The sequence below is a fragment of the Rana temporaria genome, chromosome 3, assembly GCF_905171775.1.
Source record: "Rana temporaria chromosome 3, aRanTem1.1, whole genome shotgun sequence".
Taxonomy (NCBI): domain Eukaryota; kingdom Metazoa; phylum Chordata; class Amphibia; order Anura; family Ranidae; genus Rana; species Rana temporaria.
The window spans coordinates 113455832-113478027 of record NC_053491.1 but is presented as its reverse complement, the minus strand read 5'-3'; the positions used below and the strand labels follow the sequence as shown (position 1 = coordinate 113478027).

At 46.5% G+C, this 22196-nt stretch overlaps 1 protein-coding gene across 2 annotated transcripts in view; it reads right to left on the bottom strand.

Annotated features, from left to right (window-relative positions):
• IL15RA (interleukin 15 receptor subunit alpha) overlaps positions 1 to 22196 on the bottom strand; it is a 109501-nt gene that overhangs the window by 56878 nt on the left and 30427 nt on the right. Inside the window, exon 1 of one of the 2 annotated variants that reach the window (XM_040343277.1) lies at positions 9432 to 10210. The exons of the other annotated variant lie outside the window; for it this stretch is intronic. Coding sequence (XP_040199211.1) covers positions 9432 to 9540 — 109 coding nt within the window. The 5' untranslated portion in view covers positions 9541 to 10210. Of the gene's footprint in view, positions 1 to 9431; positions 10211 to 22196 lie in introns of those variants that run through there. 2 annotated transcript variants of the gene reach the window in all.

Below are 22196 nucleotides of genomic sequence, written 5' to 3'. Positions count from 1 at the left end.
TGGGATCCTCAGAGGTGGGAACCCAGTCGATCACTGGGTCCCCGTCGCTGCTCAAATGTTCCGGACCAACATGGTCCCGGAACCAGGAACACACGCCCCGGACAGGTAGGCCATCACGCCGGTGGGGCGCCGTGATGTGGTCACCCTAAAGGTGGGTGCCACACTGAACGAAGAACATGAACCCAGAACTAATAGCGTCTGCCCCATAAAGACCCTCCCCCAGCATGCACAGCTAGGCTCAACCCTCCTTTTTGGCTGCTGGGGAAGAGCACCAAAACCTTGACTCCACTGCTGCCATCTACTGCACTGGGAAGAACACCCCAGGTCAACAGAATGTGCCCACAGCATAGCCAAGCTGAGACAGAGACCCTGCTTTGAACATAATAATTAGGATCAGAGTCTAACTACACTCTGATCCCCCTCTAAATTTAAATAGCACCGGCTCTCTTAAAGTAACCAGGCGCTACATATAGTTACAGTAAATTATTAAGGTTGAAATAAGATTGGTACAATGCTGTGAAAAAGTATTTTCCCCCTTTCTGATTTTTTTTTTTTGCATATTTGTCACACTTAGGCCCCTTTCACATGTACGGATCAGGTGAGGATCTGTACATGTCTCATCCGCTTGCTCAGCGGGGATCGCTCCGTTGATCCCCGCTAAGCCGGCAGATGACAGGGCGCCCTGTCAGATTTCCGCTCTTCCCTATGGGGGGATCGAATGAACACGGACCGTCTGTCCGTGTTCACCCGATTCGATCCGCAGACGGATGGAAAAATAGGATTTTCCTCCGTCTGCAAAATCAGACCATAGCGGGGACCAATGAGATCGGGTTTAAGCGGATGAACATCTGCTGACACCCACTATCCCATAGGGATACATGTATGTCTGTATTTCATCCGAAAATGGATCGATGAAATACAGACATACTGTCCGCATGTGTGAAGGGGCCCCTAAATTACTCAGATCATCAAAGATAACCAGAGTAAATACAAAATGCAGTTTTTAAATGATGGTTTAATTTATTAAGGGAAAAAAGCTGTTCAAGAAATATTTCTTAAACTACAAAAAAGAAAAAGGCAAGCTGGAGGGCTAAGTAGAAAAAAAGAACTATTAGTTTACATTAATTGATTAAAATGTATAAAAATATATAAGGAACATATATCTGATAAATTAGGGAAATATTGGGAATAAAGGAGGATATAAGGTCAGAAAAACATCTAAAAATAGGCAAAAAGATTGTGATATTAAAAATAAATTGTTGATATGCTATTATTTATAATATTGTGGATATTTCTAATTCTTCGTTAATGCCTCCAGGTTTGAGAGTATCTAAAGAATATATCCAATACGTCTCTCTCTCGCATAGTCGGTGAAACCTTTCGGCTTCCGAGAGTTTATTGGAGATTTGTTCAATGACCCAAACTCTTAGGCCTTCGGTAGATTTATTATGGCATTCGGCGAAGTGACGAGGTACACTGTGTTTGTCCCTGCCTCCCTCAATTTTTCTCCTATGTTCCCCAAATCTTTGGCAAAGTGGTCGTATAGTGCGGTCTACATTGAGGGGCTGGCAAGGACAGATCAGTGCATAAACAACAAATTCGGAGCCACAATTATAAAAATCGCCACACATGTACGTTTTTCCTTTTGTGGTAAATTGTTTTTGGCCGTGGTTTACAAAAGAACATGTTTTACATGCAGCCTTTTTGCATTGAAACATCCCTTTTAGAGATATCATAGGAACATATTCTGAAACTAATGATGTTTTTAGCTTGCTAAACATGTTCTTTTGTAAATCACGGGCAAAAACAATTTACCACAAAAGGAAAAATGTACATGTGTGGCGATTTTTATAATTGTGGCTCCGAATTTGTTGTTTATGCACTGATCTGTCCCTGCCAGCTCCTCAATGTATGCCGCACTATACGACCACTCCGCCAAAGATTTGGGGAACATAGGAGAAAAATAGAGGGAGCCAGGGACAAACACAGTGTACCTCATCACTTCGCCGAATGCCATAATAAATATACTGAAGGCCTAAGAGTTTGGGTCATTGAACAAATCTCCAATAAACTCTAGGAAGCCGAAAGGTTTCACCGACTATGCGAGTATGTGGTTTATGTGGTTTACCTTATAACGTGTCCATGTGGCAAACAATGTGGGCCGTACCATCCGCACATTCTCCGTGAGGGTTGGAGAACATGTAGCTCTAATCCTCAGTGGAGATACTCATCATACGGTGCCCAGACACTACAGATCACATCACAATAGGAACCCAACTGGTACTCAATTTTTAATTATCGACCAGTTTGTCCCCCATGGAGGGGCAGTCCTAAAACCCGAGGCGTGTCTCAACTCGAGACCTTCTGGATCTATGAGTTGAGAATGCACACGCCATCAGGCCTCAATGTCGAGTGGGACATAGATTATTTTATTAATAAATCTTAGAGTCGATATTAAACTTTTTGCAATATGTTGTATATTCATTCCCCTACGTGGGTATTCTCCCCCCTTTTTATTCTCCCCCTTTTTACATTTATTTTTATATTTATTGTTTATTAATATTTTTCATTTCTATTTTTATTTTTTATACATTTTTATTTATATTTCCATTTATATTTTAATTTTTTCAAGTTTTTATTCCTTTTTTTTAATGTGTATATTCTTTTTTGTAACATTAATTGTTTTATACGCAATTTTTTTTCCCCAAAAGGGGTTCGTCCAATGGGAGATTAACATTCCGGGTTTTGATTAGATTTTTTGGATCCATTATGAATATCCAATTAGATGTTGATTCAAATCCAGTTTGGGCTAGCTTAGCTAGGGACCCATTATGGGCCTTGTCATATTTTTATAGTAGTCTATCTATTTATATAATTTTGGTTGCTCTTACATTTAGACTAACCCCCTCTTTTTTTGTAAATATAAATAGATCCATTTTATACATATTTTATAGTTCTCATGTTTCTAATCAGGTATTTGGGCTCATTTAACCTTCTCTAGCATGGCGATGCCCTATTTCCTGGTGATGGAACGCATGTGAGGGGTATGGCTATCTCCATGTATCTGGGTTGGAGCGCAGTAGCAGACAGTGTATCCTCTAGCCACGCGCCATGTGATGCAGGATGTGTCACCTGTTGCTATGCTGACGAGTATACTTTGGAGCGCGGTGTGCGTGTCACGCCGCGCACCCGCGGTCACGTGTTCCATTCAGGTGGACACCTTTCTGGATGCCGGAGATGGAGCGTGGCGTGCGTGTCATTTGGCGCACGCCGATCCGCGCTTCACGCCATACGATGCGTACCACTGGGGTGACTAGCAGATGGTCACGCCCCATGTGACACGTCACGTGATATTGCAATGACGCATCACGGTGCGCGATTGGTTGCGGGCCGTGATGCGCATTTTAGGTTAGTAGGTGCACATATCGGCCTTTTGTTTATACTGATTTTATTTTTAGTTTAAAATCAGCACACTTTTATTACTTCCCCTTTGTATGCATTGGGTCATGAACATTTTGCAAGGGGTTTGTAGATACAGTTTGTGTCTCTTGAAGTTAACCCGGAAGTTATCTCTGATTGGATGAGCTCCCGGGGGTGTTTCTGAGATCAGGGTCAGATTGCTCATTTAAGCGAGACTAGCATCAGTGGAGAAATACCCCAGACGAAGCAACATATTGTGAAACGCGTCGGGAGACTCCACTGCTGTCATGCACATTTAATCAAAGTGTTTTTCCTTCCACTTTCATGTAAGTGTTTCCAACCATTAAACGCTCATTGCCTACAGTATTACACTATGTGCTTCTTCTGTTCTACTCTTCTCCAATATACCGGGTCCATGGCTTGACCGTTCGTGGGTCATTATCCTCAAGCACTAGACGTCTTTCCATTTTGATTGGTGGATTTACTGTTCCTTGCCTTTGGAAGATCTGGTCCTGCACCGACACATCCATTGTGTATATTCAGCTCTGTTGACCCTTTGGGCGTAGGCTCTTTAGGGTTCAACAAGTCCAGTAAGCCTCTGCATAATTGGTGGCGGTTTTTTCACAAGTGTGCATCACGTTTAAGTGTGAATTATCGTTGATCTAGGACTTTTCACCTAGTCGTATACATCAATCAAGCTTGATTATATTTTGGACTTTGTTATTTTATTGATTAGGTTTTTTTTGTTGATAACATATCTTTCACTTGGTGTTTTTTTGGTTTACAACATTTGTTTTGTAATAGACACTCAGGGCCAGATCCACGTACCTCCGCGCATTGTTCAGATACACTACGCCGCCGTAACTTTCAGCGTATTTTCCGTATCCTGAAAGAATTTGCACCATAAGTTACGGCAGCGTAGTGTAACTGTGTCGGCGTAAGGGCGCGCAATTCAAATGGATGAGATGGGGGCGTGTTTTATGTCAATACGTCTTGACCCGACGTAAATGACGTTTTTTCTGAACGGCGCATTCGCTGTCCGTGGTGGTATCCCAGTGTGCATGCTCCAAATTAACCCGCAACAAGCCAATGCTTTCGACGTGAACGTCATTCTATGCAAAGCCCTATTCGCGAACATTTTACGCAAACGACGTACATGACGGAAAATTCGACACTGGCCTGACGTCCATACTTAATATTGGCTACGCCTCATATAGCAGGGGTAACGTTATGCCGGAAAAAGCCTTACGAAAACTACGTAAAAAAATGCGCCGGCCGGACGTACGTTTGTGGATTCGCGTATCTAGCTAATTTGCATACTCAACGTGGAAATCGACGGAAGCGCCTCCTAGCGGCCAGCGTAAATATGCACCTTAGATCCGACGGCGTACGTCTTAGGCCGGGTACACACGGACAAACATGTATGGTGAAAGCGGTCCGTCGGACCGTTTTCACCATACATGTCTGCCAGAGGGCTTCTGTACGATGGTTGTACACACCATCCTACAGAAGTCCGCGCGTAAACAATACGCGGGGCGTGTCCACGGTGTCGCCGCGTCGATGACGCGGTGTCGCCGCGACAATGACGCAGCGACGTGGGCGGCCCGCCTTTAAAATGCTTCCACGCATGCGTCGAAGTCATTCGACGCATGCGAGGGACGGCGGGCGCCTGGACATGTACGGTAGGTCTGTACTGACGACCGTACATGTCCGAGCGGGCAGGATTCCAGCGGACTGTTTTAAAACAAGTCCAGGAATATTTGTCCGCTGGGAAAAAACCCGGCGGGCAAATGTTTGCTGGAATTCGGCCCGCTCGCGCCCACACACGACCAAACATGTCTGCTGAAACTGGCCTGCGGACCAGTTTCAGCAGACATGTTTGGTCGTGAGTATGGGGCCTTAGGCGTATCTTCAGGCGTATCTTGTTTTGTGGATACAAAACAAAGATACGCCGGAGCAACCTAGCAGTTACGCAGCGTATCAATAGATACGCCAGCGTAACTGCTTCATGGATCTGGCCCTCAGTGTTTAAACTTCATCATCACTCAGCGCTACAATTTAAATGTTCTGTTTGTCACTCTCCATTTGTCTATTGGTTTTTGTAGCTGCTCACTTATTAGCTCGGATTTACTTTGTTTTGTATTTTCCCCCTAAACCTAAGAACTGGTTGTGCCGCCAACAACTGCAATCAAGCGTTTTTGATAACTTGCAATGAGTTTTTCACATTGCTGTGGAACAATTTTGGCCCACTCTTCTTTGCATAATTGTTTTAATTCAGCCACATTGAAGGGTTTTCCAGTATGAACGACCTGTGTAAGGTCATGATACAGCATCTCAATTGTATTTAAGTTCGGGCTTTGACTAGGCCACTCCAAAACCTACATTTGGAGATGGACTTGCTGTTGTGTTTCGGATAATTGTCCTGCTGCCTAACCCAAGTGCACTTAAGCTTGAGGTCAAGAACTGATGGCCAGACATTATCCTTCAGTATTTTCTGGTAGAACACAGAATTCATGGTTCCATCAATTATGGTAAGTCATCCAGGTCCTGAAGCTGCAAAGCAGCCCCAGACCATCACGCTACCACCACCATGTCTGACTGTTGGTATGATGTTCTTGTTATGAAATACTGTATTCATTTTATGCCAGATGTAACGGGACACACACCGTCCAAAAAGTAACATTTTTGTCTTATAAATTCACAGAATATTTGCCTAAAAGTCTTGGTGATAATCAAGATTTTTTTTGGTAAATGTGAGACGAGCCTTTGTGTTCTTTTTGGTCAACCGTGGCTTTGGCCTTGGAACTCTCCCATGGATGCCATTTTTGTCCAGTCTCTTTCTTATTGTTGAATCATGAACACCAACCTTAGACCTTACCTGGGGCAAGTAAGGCCTGCAGTTTTTTAGATGTTGTTCTGCATTCTTTTATTACATCCTGGATGAGTTGTCGTCATGCTCTTGGAGTAATTTTTGTAGACCAGCCACTCCTGGGAAGGTTCGCCACTTTTCCAAGTTATCTCCATTTGTGGATAATGGCTCTCCTCCTGGTTCACTGGAGTTACAAAGCCTTAGAAATGGCTTTGAAACACTTCCCAGACCGATACATGGCCATTACTTTGTTTCTAATCTGTTCTAGATTTTTTTTAGATTGTGGCATTTTTGATTTGTTAGCATGCTTCACTTTGTCAGACAGCTTCTATCTATGTGATTTCTTGATTCAACAGGTCTGGCACTAATCAGGCCTGGGTGTGGCAAGTAAAATTTAACTCCGCTTTCAAAAAAATTGTGGTTAATCACAGTTCGTTCATGATTCAGCATGGGAGAGAGCAAATACTTTTCACAGCACTGTATGTAGCATTTACATTCTCTAGTAACTCCTGCATCTTTAGGTATACAGGGGTCCCTAAACTTTCCAAACAAAGAGATATTTTCTTTTCTTTCAGACTTTGGGGGACCAGAATGTGGCCAGTGGGAGTAGAAAATGCCCCAGCATCATTGGGAGTAAACAATGCTTTAGGCTTGGTGGTCACAGTGGAAGTAAAAAAAATTACACGGTGCCTATGGTCAATAGGAGGGGGAATAGTGTTCTATTGATGATGTCAGTGGGAGGAATACTGCCCATTTGTTGGTGTTGGTGAAAAGAATTATGCCCCACTGACATTGAAAGGAATGGTACCTCATTATTGATGTAGTGGGAGAAATAATGCCCCATCAATAATGTCAGTGGGAGGAATAATGCTCCATGACTGGTGTCAGTGGAAGATATAGTGTTCCATCGGTGTCAGTGGGAGCAACAGTACCCCGACTTTGGGTATTAGCTGCAATGAAATCCTTCAGTCCTTTTTTAAAGCTGAACTCTGGACAGCTTGAAGATAATGCATAAATGCAGCATTAAAGGAGTTGTAAAGCAATTTAATTTTTTCACCTTAACGCAATAATATGCATTAAGGTGAAAAAATATTTGATGATGCCGCCCCCCCGTTTTACTTACCTGACCCCTCGAAAGTCCCGCGATCGTCTCGAGATCCTCTTCGCCGCTCAGCCTGGCCACTGATTGGCTAGAGTGGATGGATTGAGAGCAGTGCAGCCATTGGCTGGCGCTGCTGTCAATCACATCCAGTGATGCGGTGCGCCAAGGGGCGGGGCCGAGTGATACAGTGAGCGGCTATGGCCGCTCGCTGTATTACGGGAGCGCGCCTGCAAGGACTCATCACCATGGGAGCTCTCGCATGAATGTGGTGAGTTCTTGCGGGGAGGACCAGAGACAGCTGCCGAGGAACCCCAGAAGACGTGGATCGGGGGCCAATCTGTGCAAAATGAACTGCGCAGTGGAGGTAAGTATGACATGTTTGTTATTTTAAAGACATTTTTTTTGCCTTTATTAACCCTTTAAGCATACATTATGCAGAATCTTCCTTGTGTTCTCTTTGGTCTGTTCCATTCACTCCTTGTACTTCCTAAAAACGTTATAATTATTCGTTGTAGGTAGGTACATATGTTAGAATAATTATAAATCAAAGCCTATATATTAGTGAAGTAAATCTGTGTGTAGCCATAGTATATCATTTTTCTTCAGTGCTTTTGGGGTCCCACACCTTTAAATCTCTGTGCTCACTAAACCCTCACCTTGCTGTATATCAGGGGTAGGCAACCTTTGAGAGGTGGAGGTCTACCTGAACAACATAAAGAGAGAGCAAAGATCACAGATGATCGGCACCCACCCCTTTTATTTTAAAGACAGGTTGTAAAGGTTTGAGTATTTAAAAAAAAACAAAAAAAAAAAACATATCATACTTACCTCCACTATGCAGTTCATTTAGCACAGAGTGGCCCGAACACCATCTACTGGGGTCCCTCAGCAGCTCTCGCGGCTCCTCCCCACATCAGATTTCCCCCCTAGGAGAAGCGTTCTCCTGGGGGGGTTACCTTGCCGGTGCGCTCCTGAGTCCAGCATTTGCTTCCATAGAAACGAATGCCGGACTCGGCCCCGCCCCCAAGAGCTAAAGGCTGCGCTGCTATCAATCTATCCAATCAAGCGCCGAGAACCCCAGGGCAGAGGGACAGCGTGTCCCTGGCGTGGGAAATTTCAGGGCTCAGGTAAGTAAAATGGAGGGTCTGGGGGACAGGTGACTTTTTTTTTTTCACCTTAATGCGTAAGATGCATTAAGGTGAAAAAAACATGAGCCTTCACAACCCCTTTAATTAGCAAGGCCTAACTAAATATTAAGGAAAACTAACTATAAAATCTAAAAATAAAACAAATGTCACAGTAAAAATATAAACTTAGCCTGGCTTAAAAGCGGACAGTGTCAGTAGGGGAGATGACAGTGGTAGTAGGGCAGTGGCAGTAGGGCAGTGGACAGTGGCAGTAGGGCAGGTGACCGTGGCAGTAGGACAGTGGCTGGTCGCAGTAGGGCAGGTAACAGTGGCAGTAAGGCAGTGGCTGGCGGCAGTAGGGCAGGTGACAGTGGTAGTAGGGCAGTGGCTGGTGTCAGTAGGGCAGTGGTCGATGGCAGTATGGCAGGCAGCAGTGGACAGGGGCAGGTGACAGTGGCAGTAGGGCAGTGGCTGGTGGCAGTGGGGCAGTGGCTGTTGGCTAGTGACAGTGGTAGTAGGGCAGATAGAAAAAAAGAAGGGGAAAAAATGCGCTGTGTACAAATAACAAACAATAGAAGCCAACACAACAAAGGATCAATTTGTGTGTGAATAAACAAAGTGGTAAAGTGCAGCACTAAATATGATAAACGTGAACACCTGCTACTCAAACATGTATTGATAGCAGAGAGTCACTGTGGTGCATACAACAAATATACAATATAAATCAAATATTGTCATTCAATAAAATATATAGTGAACAGTGGCACATTTACATATGACGAAAAGTGCCAGTGCATAGTTTTTATATAGTCCATAAAGTGTTTCCAGTGGATAAAGTGACACTCCAAGGTGAGTAATAATAAAACAGTTGTCTGTAGGTATTCCACCACCGATAAAAAAAAGAGAGGCTTACCAGATATGTTGAACCCAACTAGGCATACACAATGAGTCAACAGAGCTTGTGGTGTAGCACACCCAGGGCAGGAAAGTATATCGGCATACACAGCTTCCAATGTAGACATATGAGGCGGAAGACCGTCACAATATTGTTGCCAGTAGGGTTCAACCAAGGATGCAGTGACACAAACTCAAAGGCAATTCATCCAAATAATAAATCGGTAGAAGGAGAGAAAATAGGCCACATCGTGTGATACCATTTCAACAAGAAACATTTATTGTATATGTTTAAAAATGGACACTCACATTTGAGAAGATATTAAAAGCATGTAGATAAAACAAAATGACGCAGTGGCATCAGCAGAGGGCGTCCCGACGTTTCGTCCTAAAAAGGCATCCTCCGGCTTCTCTGTCGTACAAAAATTCTCGTACGACAGAAAAAAATAAAAATCGGAAGTGATGTCATGTGTTGTAGTGTATTTGTATTGTATTTTTGGATGACAACTGTCCTGACTAAATGCAAATTGCACGATCTGGTATCGTACGAGGAAAATTTTCATGCTTGTCCGATCTAATAATATCGGATGAATTATCGCGGTCGGCTCTCGAAAATTCTGTACTAACGATCTAATTATCGTACGATTCTTCCTCGGATGACAGTTTTCGTACGATATTCGGATCGTGTGTACGGGCCATAACTTTTACAAAATTATGACCATTTCATGTCTATCTATTCTATCTTATCTATCTATTCTATCTATATCCCCGATGTGCAGAAATGTGTGCAAAAGGTGGTACTTTTGATATAAAATGCTTGATATTTTTACTTACCACTATTTTAAAGTTCTATCATTGCAGTGCGTGACATTTTGGAAATACTGTAGCTTGTCCTCTTGACTGTACAGCAGTATCACCTGGCAAAGTATAAAGACAACTCTCAGCAAACTGCTCAGAGTAATGTTTCCAAGCCTGAAACAGAAATATTTTTAATAACCCAAATAAATGAGAAATAGGAGTAGCATCTCCATGCACTGCTCAGATAGGACTTTAAAGGGGAGTTCCACCCACAATTTCACTTTTTAAATATAAATACCCCTGTAATACACAAGCTTAATGTATTCTAGTAAAGTTAGTCTGTAAACTAAGGTCCGTTTTGTTAGGTTGTTACGGCATTTAAATAGTTTATAATCTAGAAATAGACCGTGGCCATCTTAAGTGTGGGCATCATGAAGCCAGACTGTATGACTTCCTGGATTTCAGCTTTGCATATCTCGCACATGCTCAGTGCACAAGCAATGTAATAGGTTTCAGTCAGGTTTGCAAGGACTACTGGGAAAAATGATGCCTATCCCAGAAACCCTTGCAAATAGCCTAGGCAAATAAGGAGGAGGAAGTAATGAAGGACTACAAAATAAAGGTATTTACAAGCAACAAATTAAATAAAAATTGTCCATTCTGAACACTATGAGATTAGAGCATGCAGCACAGACAAACATAAAAAAATGGGTGGAACTCCACTTTAAGAAAAAGTAGTTCAATTACACTCCAGCAGTATTTAGTACCAATTCAATTCAATGTTAATTACGCAAGACGTTCACCAAAGAAAAAGTTTGTAAAGTAAACTGAATGACCTAGTTTGCTAAAGCACTCTATATCAAAAACAGCTGTCACTCCATGTGGCCACGGTGTTAGGAATAGATCATTTACTTATTGGTCTTGAGGCTCCAATATCAACATTATCCAAAGTGAAGCTACCCATAGTCACTCTGGCAAGATTGATATGACTGGAAGCTAACAAAAACTCAATTAAACTCTTTGAGGTCTGCTTGTTTTAGCCAAATTATATAGAAATGGTATATTGTACACGTTTGATCATCTGGGTCTACTTATAATTTAGCGCACACAGTCTTTTATAAAGATTTGCAACTATGGCATACAGTGTTTACCCAATTTGGCTCCCAAGTTTTTTCTCATTGTACAGAGCCGATCATAAGCGGCCCTGACATGCCCTTTGTATATGTGAGGCTACAGGATGGGGAATGCAGCTTATGATTGGCTCTATACAGTGAGCTTCCTTGAGGGATAGCTTAGGTGGATTCAGACAGGGATCTGAACATGCCTGGGTTCATTTCTAGTTAAAGACCGTGTCCAAAGTCCGGTTTAATACGACCCCACTGGAAATTTGGATATATATATATCTTTGGTGGCCCCCAGCGATTTGTTGGAGGGCCACAAAAGATATATATCGTATTTATCATTCCTCGGAGGGGACAGGGAGGGGGGGCAGGACGAGTGCCCTCAGATTACATACAGGAAAATCTCCTTTTTACTTGGCGGCCTCTGTAATAGGAAGTCCAGTCTCCTGGGCTGGCATTGGAGGACTGTTCTGCCTATCACAGGACTTTGTATTAAAGACGGCACCGAGTAAACATGAGATTCTCCTGTATGTAATCTGTTGACACTCGTCCCTGTCCCCTCCGAGGCTGCAGATGGGCATGGATCAGGCTGCACAGATGGCAATGGTGAGGCTGCATTCATGGCAATGGTGGGGCTGCAGATGGGCACTGACCCTTATTTTGCTTCACAGTTCTTTTTTTTTAATTCATGTTTTTTCCTGAAACTTCCCTCTTAAAGTGAAGGTGCTTTTTATACGCCTAAAAATACAGTATATCCGGGGGGCGTGGCCTGGACATGGCTGGGTGAGGTTGCTTCTTCATCGAGCTCCCGGCCTTGTCCTCCCCTATACCGGCCAAAACACCACTATATTAGGCATGCAATCGGCCAAAAAGCGTAGCATTAAAGCTACTACCCGGGTGACCAGATCCAGCGCTCCGTCCGGAGATTTGCACCGGTACTTCCAACACCAACAGCGGATATCCCCGGGAGCCAGAGCAACGGCGCCACGCGGTGCGGCGCCTGCAGCCCGCACAGACACACTGGAGCGTGGTGAGTGGACCCTGGCCCCAGCGACACCGGACTTACCTTCAGGCTCTCGAGCACCACTGAGCCTTGCGGACCTTGGAATGGAATCCCCGTCCTCCTCCCCGGGGGGCTCCCCGGTGGAGAGAGAAATTCGGGCCCTGCTTGAGGCCCTGCCCACGCGCTCAGACATAGAGGCGTTGATCCTCAAACTAGAAGAGACCCACCGCCGAGACTTCCAAGAGGTAAAGGCGGACGTATCATCCCTGGCAGAGAGAGTGACGTCGGGCGAGACATCATTCACGGCCCTTGAGCAGCGGGTGGCGGGCCTGGAGAGAGCGAGGGACCAACATAGGGACACGGCGGTCGCCCTGCAGCTCCACCTGGAAGATGTGGAAGACCGAAGCCGCCGCAACAACCTACGGCTACGGGGGTTACCAGAGACGGTGGATGCGGAGGCACTAGAGGGGAAACTCCAGGAGCTGTTCCGAGAGGTGCTGGGGGAGCCGCTGGAGGAGATCGAGATCGACAGGGCGCACCGCGCTGTGGGCCCCAGAATGGCGGAACAGGACAGGCCACGAGACGTGATCTGCAGACTTCTCAGATATGCCCAGAAGGAGCGCATAGTGCGAGGAGCCTGGGAACACGAGGAGGTGACGGTGGAGGGAGCGCGGATCACGATCCTGCCGGACCTATCCAGGGCAACACTTAGACGCAGGGCAATGCTCAGACCGGTTCTGGATCTGGCGAAGCAGCTCGGCTTTACCTACCGATGGGGTTACCCACTATCTGTCACCTTTCGGAAAGAAGGTATGGCCTACACCCTGATGACTCCGGTGGACCTGCCGGGACTGTTCCGGTTCTTGGGAGCTGAACCTGTATCGGTGCCAGACTGGCTGCAGATCCTGCCGCGTACGATCGGAAGATCGGGGCCTTCCAACTACAGAGCAGCTGCACAGCCGAGGCAGCGTAGACAGAACAGACGACGGCAAAGAGCACCATCGGGGAACGAGCTGCAGGGATAGCGTGATGACCCATTGTTTGACCCCCCCTCTCCATGACACTGAATGTTAACTGCCATGTTCAGCCTGACACCAGGCATACTTTTCTTCCCACCCACGTAGTCGGCCCTGGGCAAAGAAGGAACGGCCTTAGACATTGTTAGGGCCTGGCCATTCAACCACTCAGATCCCACTGCGGTTGTTATATGTTCAGTGGAGGGTGGGGGATGGCAACTAACCCCTGTAGGCCACATAAATATGCCCGGGCTGCAGAGACCCTTTGCCTGACTTGAAGCTGAAGATCCCCTGCCGAGGTGATGAGAACACTCGCCCTCCTATCCCCACCTGACAAACGGGGTGTCCCCCAATCTCCCGCCCCACTAATGGACACGTAGGCTATAAGCGGGCCCTGAATGACGTTTTGACACATGACCCCCTTCTCCCTGGACATGAGCTTAAGCTGCCGGGGCCGGTCGGTTGTCGGGGTCTCTTTCCTCCCCCCGCGCCATGTTGGTCCGGGGGGGAGGGGGGGAGTGCATGGACTCTGCTTGGAACTGGAGATGGCCCTATCTTGATCCCACGCCCGATTTTTGATGTTAAGCGGGGGGTGGGGGAAGGCAACCAACCCCTGTAGGCCACATGTACATGCCCATTATAAGGAGGCCCCTGGGCTGGTTGGAGAATGGCGCTCCCCTGCGGAGGAGACAGGCCCTCTCACCCTTATGCCCCCGTCGGGCAGACAGGTGCTCCCTCGTACACCCACACCACAGGGGGTCGCGACATGATTCGCTCATGTTGGTAACGGGACATGTGGTCATCACACAACAGTCTCCCCTTCAGTGTCACTTGAAACCGCTTCCCAGGGGGGGGGGAGGGAGATGGAGGTTCCCCACCTCCGGACCAGCAGGTACGCAGAGATGTAGCTGAGCCCTCTGGGGGTCTGGGCGATGGCCATGCGGGAGGGAGCTGGGGGGACCTGAGGGATGAGGGGGGGACACAATTGCACTGGGGAACGCTTAAAAGCTGGGAGAAGGAATGCTGAGCGGCTGCTCGGGGTGGTGGGGGAATCTTTCACTTGGTGAGAATACCTCGGTGGTCTCCCTGTGCCTTATTGGACGGGACGTGGAGGGAAGGAGAGGTAGTGTTATTTAACATAAAGGTGGGGGGAGATGGAATGGATCACCACCACTATGCCAGTTCTAGTTAGAAACAGCACCATGTACATAGAGCACACTAGAGGGGCACCCCTCACAAGGGGATTAATGACACTTCGGGTTGAGGATAGGAATACAATGCCCTGTTATCTTTGAATTGCTATGATCCATGTGATGCTGTATTGCTCCGTTATGCTTGGTTATAATATATTATGAATAATATGATGTTATATTGCACCTGGAATGTTTGATGACTTAGATTGCACTGTCAACTTGGGCCCCAACAACAACTATGGTCGGGGGGGGGGACGGGGACTCGGGAGCTCGCCTCTGCAGACCCTGTCCTACCCACCTACCCACTTAGGCCCGCGCTCGATTCCCAGTTTTCTTTCAGCTGGAGAGCGCCTTTAGCTGTTTAGGCTAACTTAGACTCTTTCTCTTTAGCCACACACTCTGTTGGTGGCCTCCTAACTTGAATCTTCCCTTTCCCCTACTCCCCCCCACCTTCCCTATACTCCTTTACACCCTTCCCCCCTATACCAGAGGGGACTCACCCCCCACCCCACATATTTCTACCCCCCGTTGACCCAGAGGGACACACCCCCCCCCGAGTTCGCGAGCATGGACAGGCTGACAGTGGTGTCATTGAACGCCAAAGGCCTGAACATCCCGGAAAAGAGGAGAATGCTCCTAGGTGATATGCGTCGCTTAGGCGCGGACGTGGTATTGTTACAGGAGACGCATTTTAAGGAAGGGAACATGCCTATACTGAAAAGCAGGCAATACCCCACTGTGTACCACTCAAAATATGCGGCTGCGAAATCCAGGGGAGTCTCCATACTGCTCTCAGCTAGAGTTCCCTGGTCGTGTGAGGATGCTAAATTAGACACGGAGGGACGATTTCTGTTCCTGAAGGGTAGAATTGGGCAGGTTCAGGTCACTATAGCGAACCTCTACGCCCCAAACGAGCGCCAAGATACTTTCCTATCCAGACAACTAAAACAGTTAATGAGATTCGCAGAGGGACAACTAATTGTAGGAGGCGACCTTAACATTCCTTTAATTCCTGAAGAGGACACCTCGACGGGACTCTCCTCTGCCTCCAGGGACTCCCGTAAACGCATACACACGACGCTACACTCGGCACAACTGGTGGACGCCTGGCGCCTTCTCCACCCTGGAGAGAAGGACTATACCTTCTACTCCAAACCCCATACATCCTATTCCAGGATTGACTACTTCCTGATACCCCACAGACAGCTTTCGGCAGTGGAGGATGTGTCGATAGGATCGATAACTTGGTCCGATCACGCACCGGTCACGCTAGTATATGCCCTGACAGACGCACAGACGGCCCAGACACGTCCCTGGCGACTTAATGAGAGCCTGCTGCAGGACGCTGATACCATGACAGAGGTAGTGAAGGAGGTGAGACATTACTTTGACTCTAACACCACACAAGACAGCGATGCGGGAGTAATCTGGGAAGCCCACAAGGCGGTCGTAAGGGGGATTTTAATCAAACATGGGGCCAGACTGAAGAGACAGAGAACAGACCAACTCAACAAACTGCTCGATAAGTTACAGCTACTAGAGATCCGACATAAGCAGTCCCAGACACCCCAAACGAACTCGGAACTAAACACCACTCGCACACAGATCACGGATCTGTTACATTTCAAGGCCAAAGCGGCGATACAGATATGTAGGCGACATGGCTACGAATCGGGCGATAAGTGCGGGAGAATGTTGGCGCGAGCGCTCCGTACACAAAACGCAACATCATACATACCGCACATAGTTACACGCGAAGGTCGGAAGGTCTCCACCCCTCAACAGATTACCCAGGAATTTAAAATTTTTTATACAAGCCTATATAACCTCCCAGGCCCAATCCCAGAACTTGACCCGAACCAGACGAAGGAGTATCTGACCTCCTCCAGCATGCCGGCCTTAACAACAGAAATGAGGGAAGAGCTGGAGGAGCCAATTACCCTACCAGAGATACAGATGGCACTAAAATCCTCCAAACCAGGGAAGGCCCCGGGCCCAGACGGCCTTACGGCCACATACTACAAGACCCTGCTGCCATCTCTGGGGAACCACTTGGTGAGCCTGTTCAATACCTTGGGGACAGAGAGCGCGTTCCATATTTCCACCCTGCAGGCGCAAATAGCAGTGATCCATAAAGAGGGTAAAGACCCGGGTCAATGCGGCAGTTATCGACCCATTTCACTGCTGAACACTGACATAAAGCTATTCACAAAAGTGATCGCCACGAGGATTCAGAAGTATCTCCCTGGTCTTGTTCACCTGGATCAAGTGGGTTTTGTCCCAACCAGGGAGGCCAGGGACAATACGACCAAGGTATTGAACCTACTCCACGTAGCTAATAAAACGAAGGTCCCCTGTGTCTTTGTAGGAACAGACGCCGAAAAGGCATTCGACCGGGTGAGCTGGAGCTTCTTGTTCGCCACCCTGAGTCACGTAGGGATAGGGCAGAAAATGATGAGATGGATTACAGCGGCCTATACAAAACCAACTTTTATCTGGTTAGATTTTTTATTGCTTGGACTTTGTCGTTTACTCCTAAAGCGCAGGGTTGTACTACCATTAGAGGGCCACCTATTAGTACTTTTGTATACAAAACCAACGGCCAGAGTAAGAGCAAATGGAACGCAGTCAGACCCGTTTCCGATCGCGAACGGGACCAGACAGGGATGCCCGCTGTCACCCCTCCTATTCGCCCTGACTCTGGAACCCTTCCTACGGCAAATACGGCGGAACCCAAATATCACGGGAATAGAGGTTGGAAACAACCAATACAAAGTCTCAGCCTATGCTGATGACATGCTGTTCTCTCTGACTAACCCGACGACGTCCCTTCCAAATTTGATGCGTGAATTCGAATCATATGGCAAGCTGTCGAACCTAAAAATTAACCTGTCAAAGTCAGAGGCGATGGGGGTGGGAATTTCTCAACCACTACTGACCCGACTTAAACAAAGCTTTCACCTAAAATGGACGGACACGGCACTAACGTATTTAGGAACACGGATCCCGCCACGACTATCTAACATATTCCAACTTAATTTCCCTCCATTACTTAAGACAGTCCAACAACTGTTGAACCGCTGGACCGTTGGATTACATTCCTGGTTCGGTAGGTGCAACATTCTGAAGATGTCCATTCTGCCCAAATTTGTGTACTTATTGCAAGCCCTACCTGTGCATGTCCCCTCAGAGTTTTTTAAACAAACACAGGCCGCGTTCGGGACTTTCTTGTGGGCGGGGAAGCGTTCCCGAGTAAACAAAGCTGTCCTCTCATTACCTAAATTATGTGGTGGCCTAGCCATGCCAAACATACGTACGTATTATCATGCAGCGCAGTTAAACCGTCTTATAGACTGGAACCGACACAGCTCGCTCAAACTGTGGCCACAATTAGAGCAGGCACAAAGTAGCATCATGCTACGACGTGCTCCGTGGTGCCGTGCCCTACAACAAACAGACATACAGCATCATCCACTGATAGGGAATACTACCAAGGTATGCGCGAGGCTGTTAGAGCAGTATAGCCTGGCAACGGAGACCTCACCGCTACGCCCAATTTTGGGAAGCCCAAACTTTACACCGGGACTTAGAGACGCCAAATTTGTTGCACTCCGCGATTCAGGGACTTTTCAGGCCGCACACTTCAGTGAGATGGGTAGGTGGAAGTCGTCAACCCAGCTGATGGACCAGTTTGGTCAGTATCAGCTGGACTTTATGAGAGCCGGCCAGCTGGACCACTTCCTCAGAACCATCCCCCCACCACCCACCGGACAGACTCTTACGACTTTGGAGGAGATGTGCGAGGAGTCAGGAGCGTTACCCCACGCCCTGTCCTTACTACATACGCTGCTGGTGACCCCCGTAGAAGGATACCAGATTCCTAGCCTTGACATGTGGGAACAGGACTTGGGCTATCAGCTAACACCCGCTAAGAGACAGCAGATACTCACATTTACACATAAATCATCAATTTGCACCAAGGTCCAGGAGACCAATTACAAACTGCTGACAAGGTGGTACAGAACACCAGACCTATTGCACAAGCTATTTCCGGACACATCGGACCTCTGCTGGAGATGCCGATCGGACAGGGGGACACTAATGCATATCTTTTGGTCTTGCCCAATCCTCAAGCCGTTCTGGGAGGGAGTAAGACGAATTACACAAAGATTCACGGAGCGCGAGGTCCCAGATGACCCTGCGTACTTCCTACTCCATGCAACCTCTACCCCAGCACGGGTATACAAAAAGTCGGTGGTGCGCCACCTGCTAGACGCAGCTAAGGCCTGTATCCCCCTGTGCTGGAAATCCTCCAATCCGCCGACGGTTGCCATGTGGTTACGGAAGGTAGATGAGATCGGGCGGATGGAGGATCTAGTCCTGTCAAAACAAGATAGGGGTGAACTCTACTCCCAGACCTGGCAATTATGGGCTATATTTAAATACTCCGAAGAGGGCCAAGCCCTCAGAGGAGAACCGCTGTCACCCCCTGATCAGAGCCTGACCCCACACTTGGACACGCAACCCTGACGGCAAAGGCCGCCAAGGCAAAAAGAAATCGACGGACAGAGATGCTGGTCCATGCTTGCGAACCTCCCCCCCCCCCCCCCACACTCCCCCATCCAATACCTAAATATCTACCCTTATACCTCTCTTCACCCTCTACTCCTGTACTTTCCTATCTCTCCCCTCTTTGTCTCTGGACTGCTCATTGAGCAGCACCCAGATCTCCATTTCTCTTTTCCTATACTTTGCTGCACTTAGAAAATGGAAATGGTGGAGGACTGGCACACGGTTCCATAGTTCCCGGCTGCAGAAAGATACCACAAGAGCACAAAAGGATGCGGGGCGGGTGGCATTTAGCCTTCCGTGCCGTACGCTGCCACACCCAGTCCGGGGAGATGTTACCACAGACAGTTTTAGAATATTTGCAAAACTTTTCTCATGTAACTGCCATGTCTCATATGTATGCCTTCATATGACAACTGTTGTACTGTTTACTTGCTGTGGTCCTTGTGGGCCGGTCTTCTATTTTGCATAAATAAAAAATTAAAAAAAAAAAAAAAAAAATACAGTATATCCAAATAACACGCCCAAGCTCTTCATTAAATCGGTAGTAAACTCATAAAAAAAATAAAAAACGATTTAAGCAATATTACAATCTACATGTGTATTGAGAAAAAATGGGCACAAAAATCGTTTTTACTGTAAAAAGACTGAGTGCTGCTCTGTTATAGCTGTCGCCATTACCACTGTGGTCTTCCGTGTCTGTATTCCTAGTAATTTTCGCCTGCGTTACATTTCTCTCCCTGTAATCTCGCGCATGCGCACTAATTGCAGTGTCCAAGCCTCGTCTAAGTTTGCAGTTACCATGGAAACGAACGTTGAGCAAATCAGAGATAGATCTTGTTGCTGGTATCGCGGGATCTCGGGGCTGACGTCGACAATAGGAAATGACGCAGCCCCGCATAGACACTGCATTTGTCCGGCAGGGTCTCAGCCAGCCAGAAAGTTTTTACAAACGGCGCATGCGTGGGCTACGTCATGAGCCACAATTATACATATATCTTGCAAGGAAGGCAGGTAAGGAGACAATCTTCTAATGCAAATGGATATAAAGCCTAATCTTCTAACTGCTGATGGAGGAAGGGTGAGAGCTGGACAGAATTGTATGAAAAAATTGTACAGAAAATGTATTTAGGATTAAAGGAACAATAAAGGCAGTTTTTTTTTTTTTAACCACTTAAAGCGGGGGTTCACCCAAAAAAAAAAAATGTTAACATTACATTCAGCCAAGTTGTGATAATGACATTAGGCAGTTTTTTTTTTAAATCCTTGCCGTACATACCGTTTTATCTACATTTTCACATTTTTCGTGACTGCGACAGTATGGCGGACACTTCGGACAATTTTGACACATTTTGGGACCATTGTCATTTTCACAGCAAAAAATGCATTTAAAATGCATTGTTTATTGTGAAAATTACAATTGCAGTTTGGGAGTTAACCACAGGGGGCGCTGATGGGGTTATGTGTGACCTGAAGTGTGTTTACAACTGTAGGGGGGTGTGGCTGCAGGTGTGACGTCATCAATTGTGTCCCCCTATAAAAGGGATCACACGATCGATGCAGCCGCCACAGTGAAGAACTGGGAAGCCGGGTTTACACACAGCTCTCTCCGTTCTTCAGCTCCGGGGACCAATCGCGGGACTCCAGCAGCGATCGGGTCCGTGAGTCCCGCGGTCCCGGAGATTCGGACCGGGTCGCGGGAGGGTACTAGTACAGGACATACCTGTACGTGGATGTGCCCAGCCGTGCCATTCTGCCGATGTATATGTGCAGGAGGCAGTCCTTAAGTGGTTAAAAAACAAACATGTTATACTAACCTCCACTGTGCAGCTCGTTTTGCACAGAGTGGCCCCGAATCCGGTCTTCTGGGGTCCCTCGGCGGCTGTCTCGGCTCCTCCTCCCAAAAGCTTTGCACCTTTATGCTCCCCGTGATACACCGGTGGGCATAGCCGCCGACTGTATCACTCAGCCCCGCCCCTGGCGCACCGCTATCAATCTGTCCAACCTAGCCAATCAACGGCCAGGCTGGGAACCGAAGAAGATCACAAGGACGCGCATGGGACTTTCGAGGGGTGAGGTAAGTAAAACGGGGGTTCGGGGGGGGCGGTACCGTCTGATGTTTTTTCACCTTAATGCATCCTATAAAACATTTATCTTTACAACCCCTTTAAGGATGCAGAAAGTAGTATTTATATATAATCTAATCTCTGGGTAAAAATGCATACACTATCCTGAGATATGCTCTCTATGCTGGGATGCCTGAATTCACATACTGCCTTCCTTTGAGGATGTTTATTTATGCATATTTAAAGCATTGGTGATTGAAATGTGTACTGTGTGTTGAGGTCTCTGGAATTGCGCTTCTCTGTAAATTACACTGATGACACCCAGCTGCAAATAATTATTTCTGATAAATGGGATGTCATCTGCTAATCCTTTTATATGGTTAATTCTCCCCTGAAGGAATTTTCAACAAACTTGTGAAATTTGGAATGTCTGATAGGCCATATGCAAATAACTGCCATGGTTCTGCATACAGCTTTAGCACTCTTGAACACAGAAAAAAAAAAAAAATTTAAAGCCATGCAGCGCTTTTTATATTTCAAAACATAGATGCATTGTTTGCGAGACAATGCACATAGCAGTAAAGTAGCGATGCGTTCAGAGCCGTAGAATACAAAATTTTACGTTTGAGTGCAGTAATGTAAATGCACATGTGTGTGTACACAAGTGCACTGCATTCATAAAGTATTCAGACCCCTTCACTTTTTTTTTTGTTATGTTGCAGCCTGATAATACAATGGTTTGCTACAGTAGTTTACTCATTTGTTTTTTTCTCATTAAAGTGGATGTAAACCCAAAAAATATTTTTTTTGTTTTTGATGTCACAATGTAGAGTATACGATTCCCTATAATCTGTGCCCAGTCTTGCCACACAGAGTTAATCCAGCGCTGAGCAATCCTCTTTTAATGTTCAGTGAAAATGAACAGAATTCCAGATAAAAACTTGCCAAATTATAAAGTCCGTTTCTCTGTTCTTGCTTTGTGTTACAGGTTATTTACATATCCTGGTAATATACAATT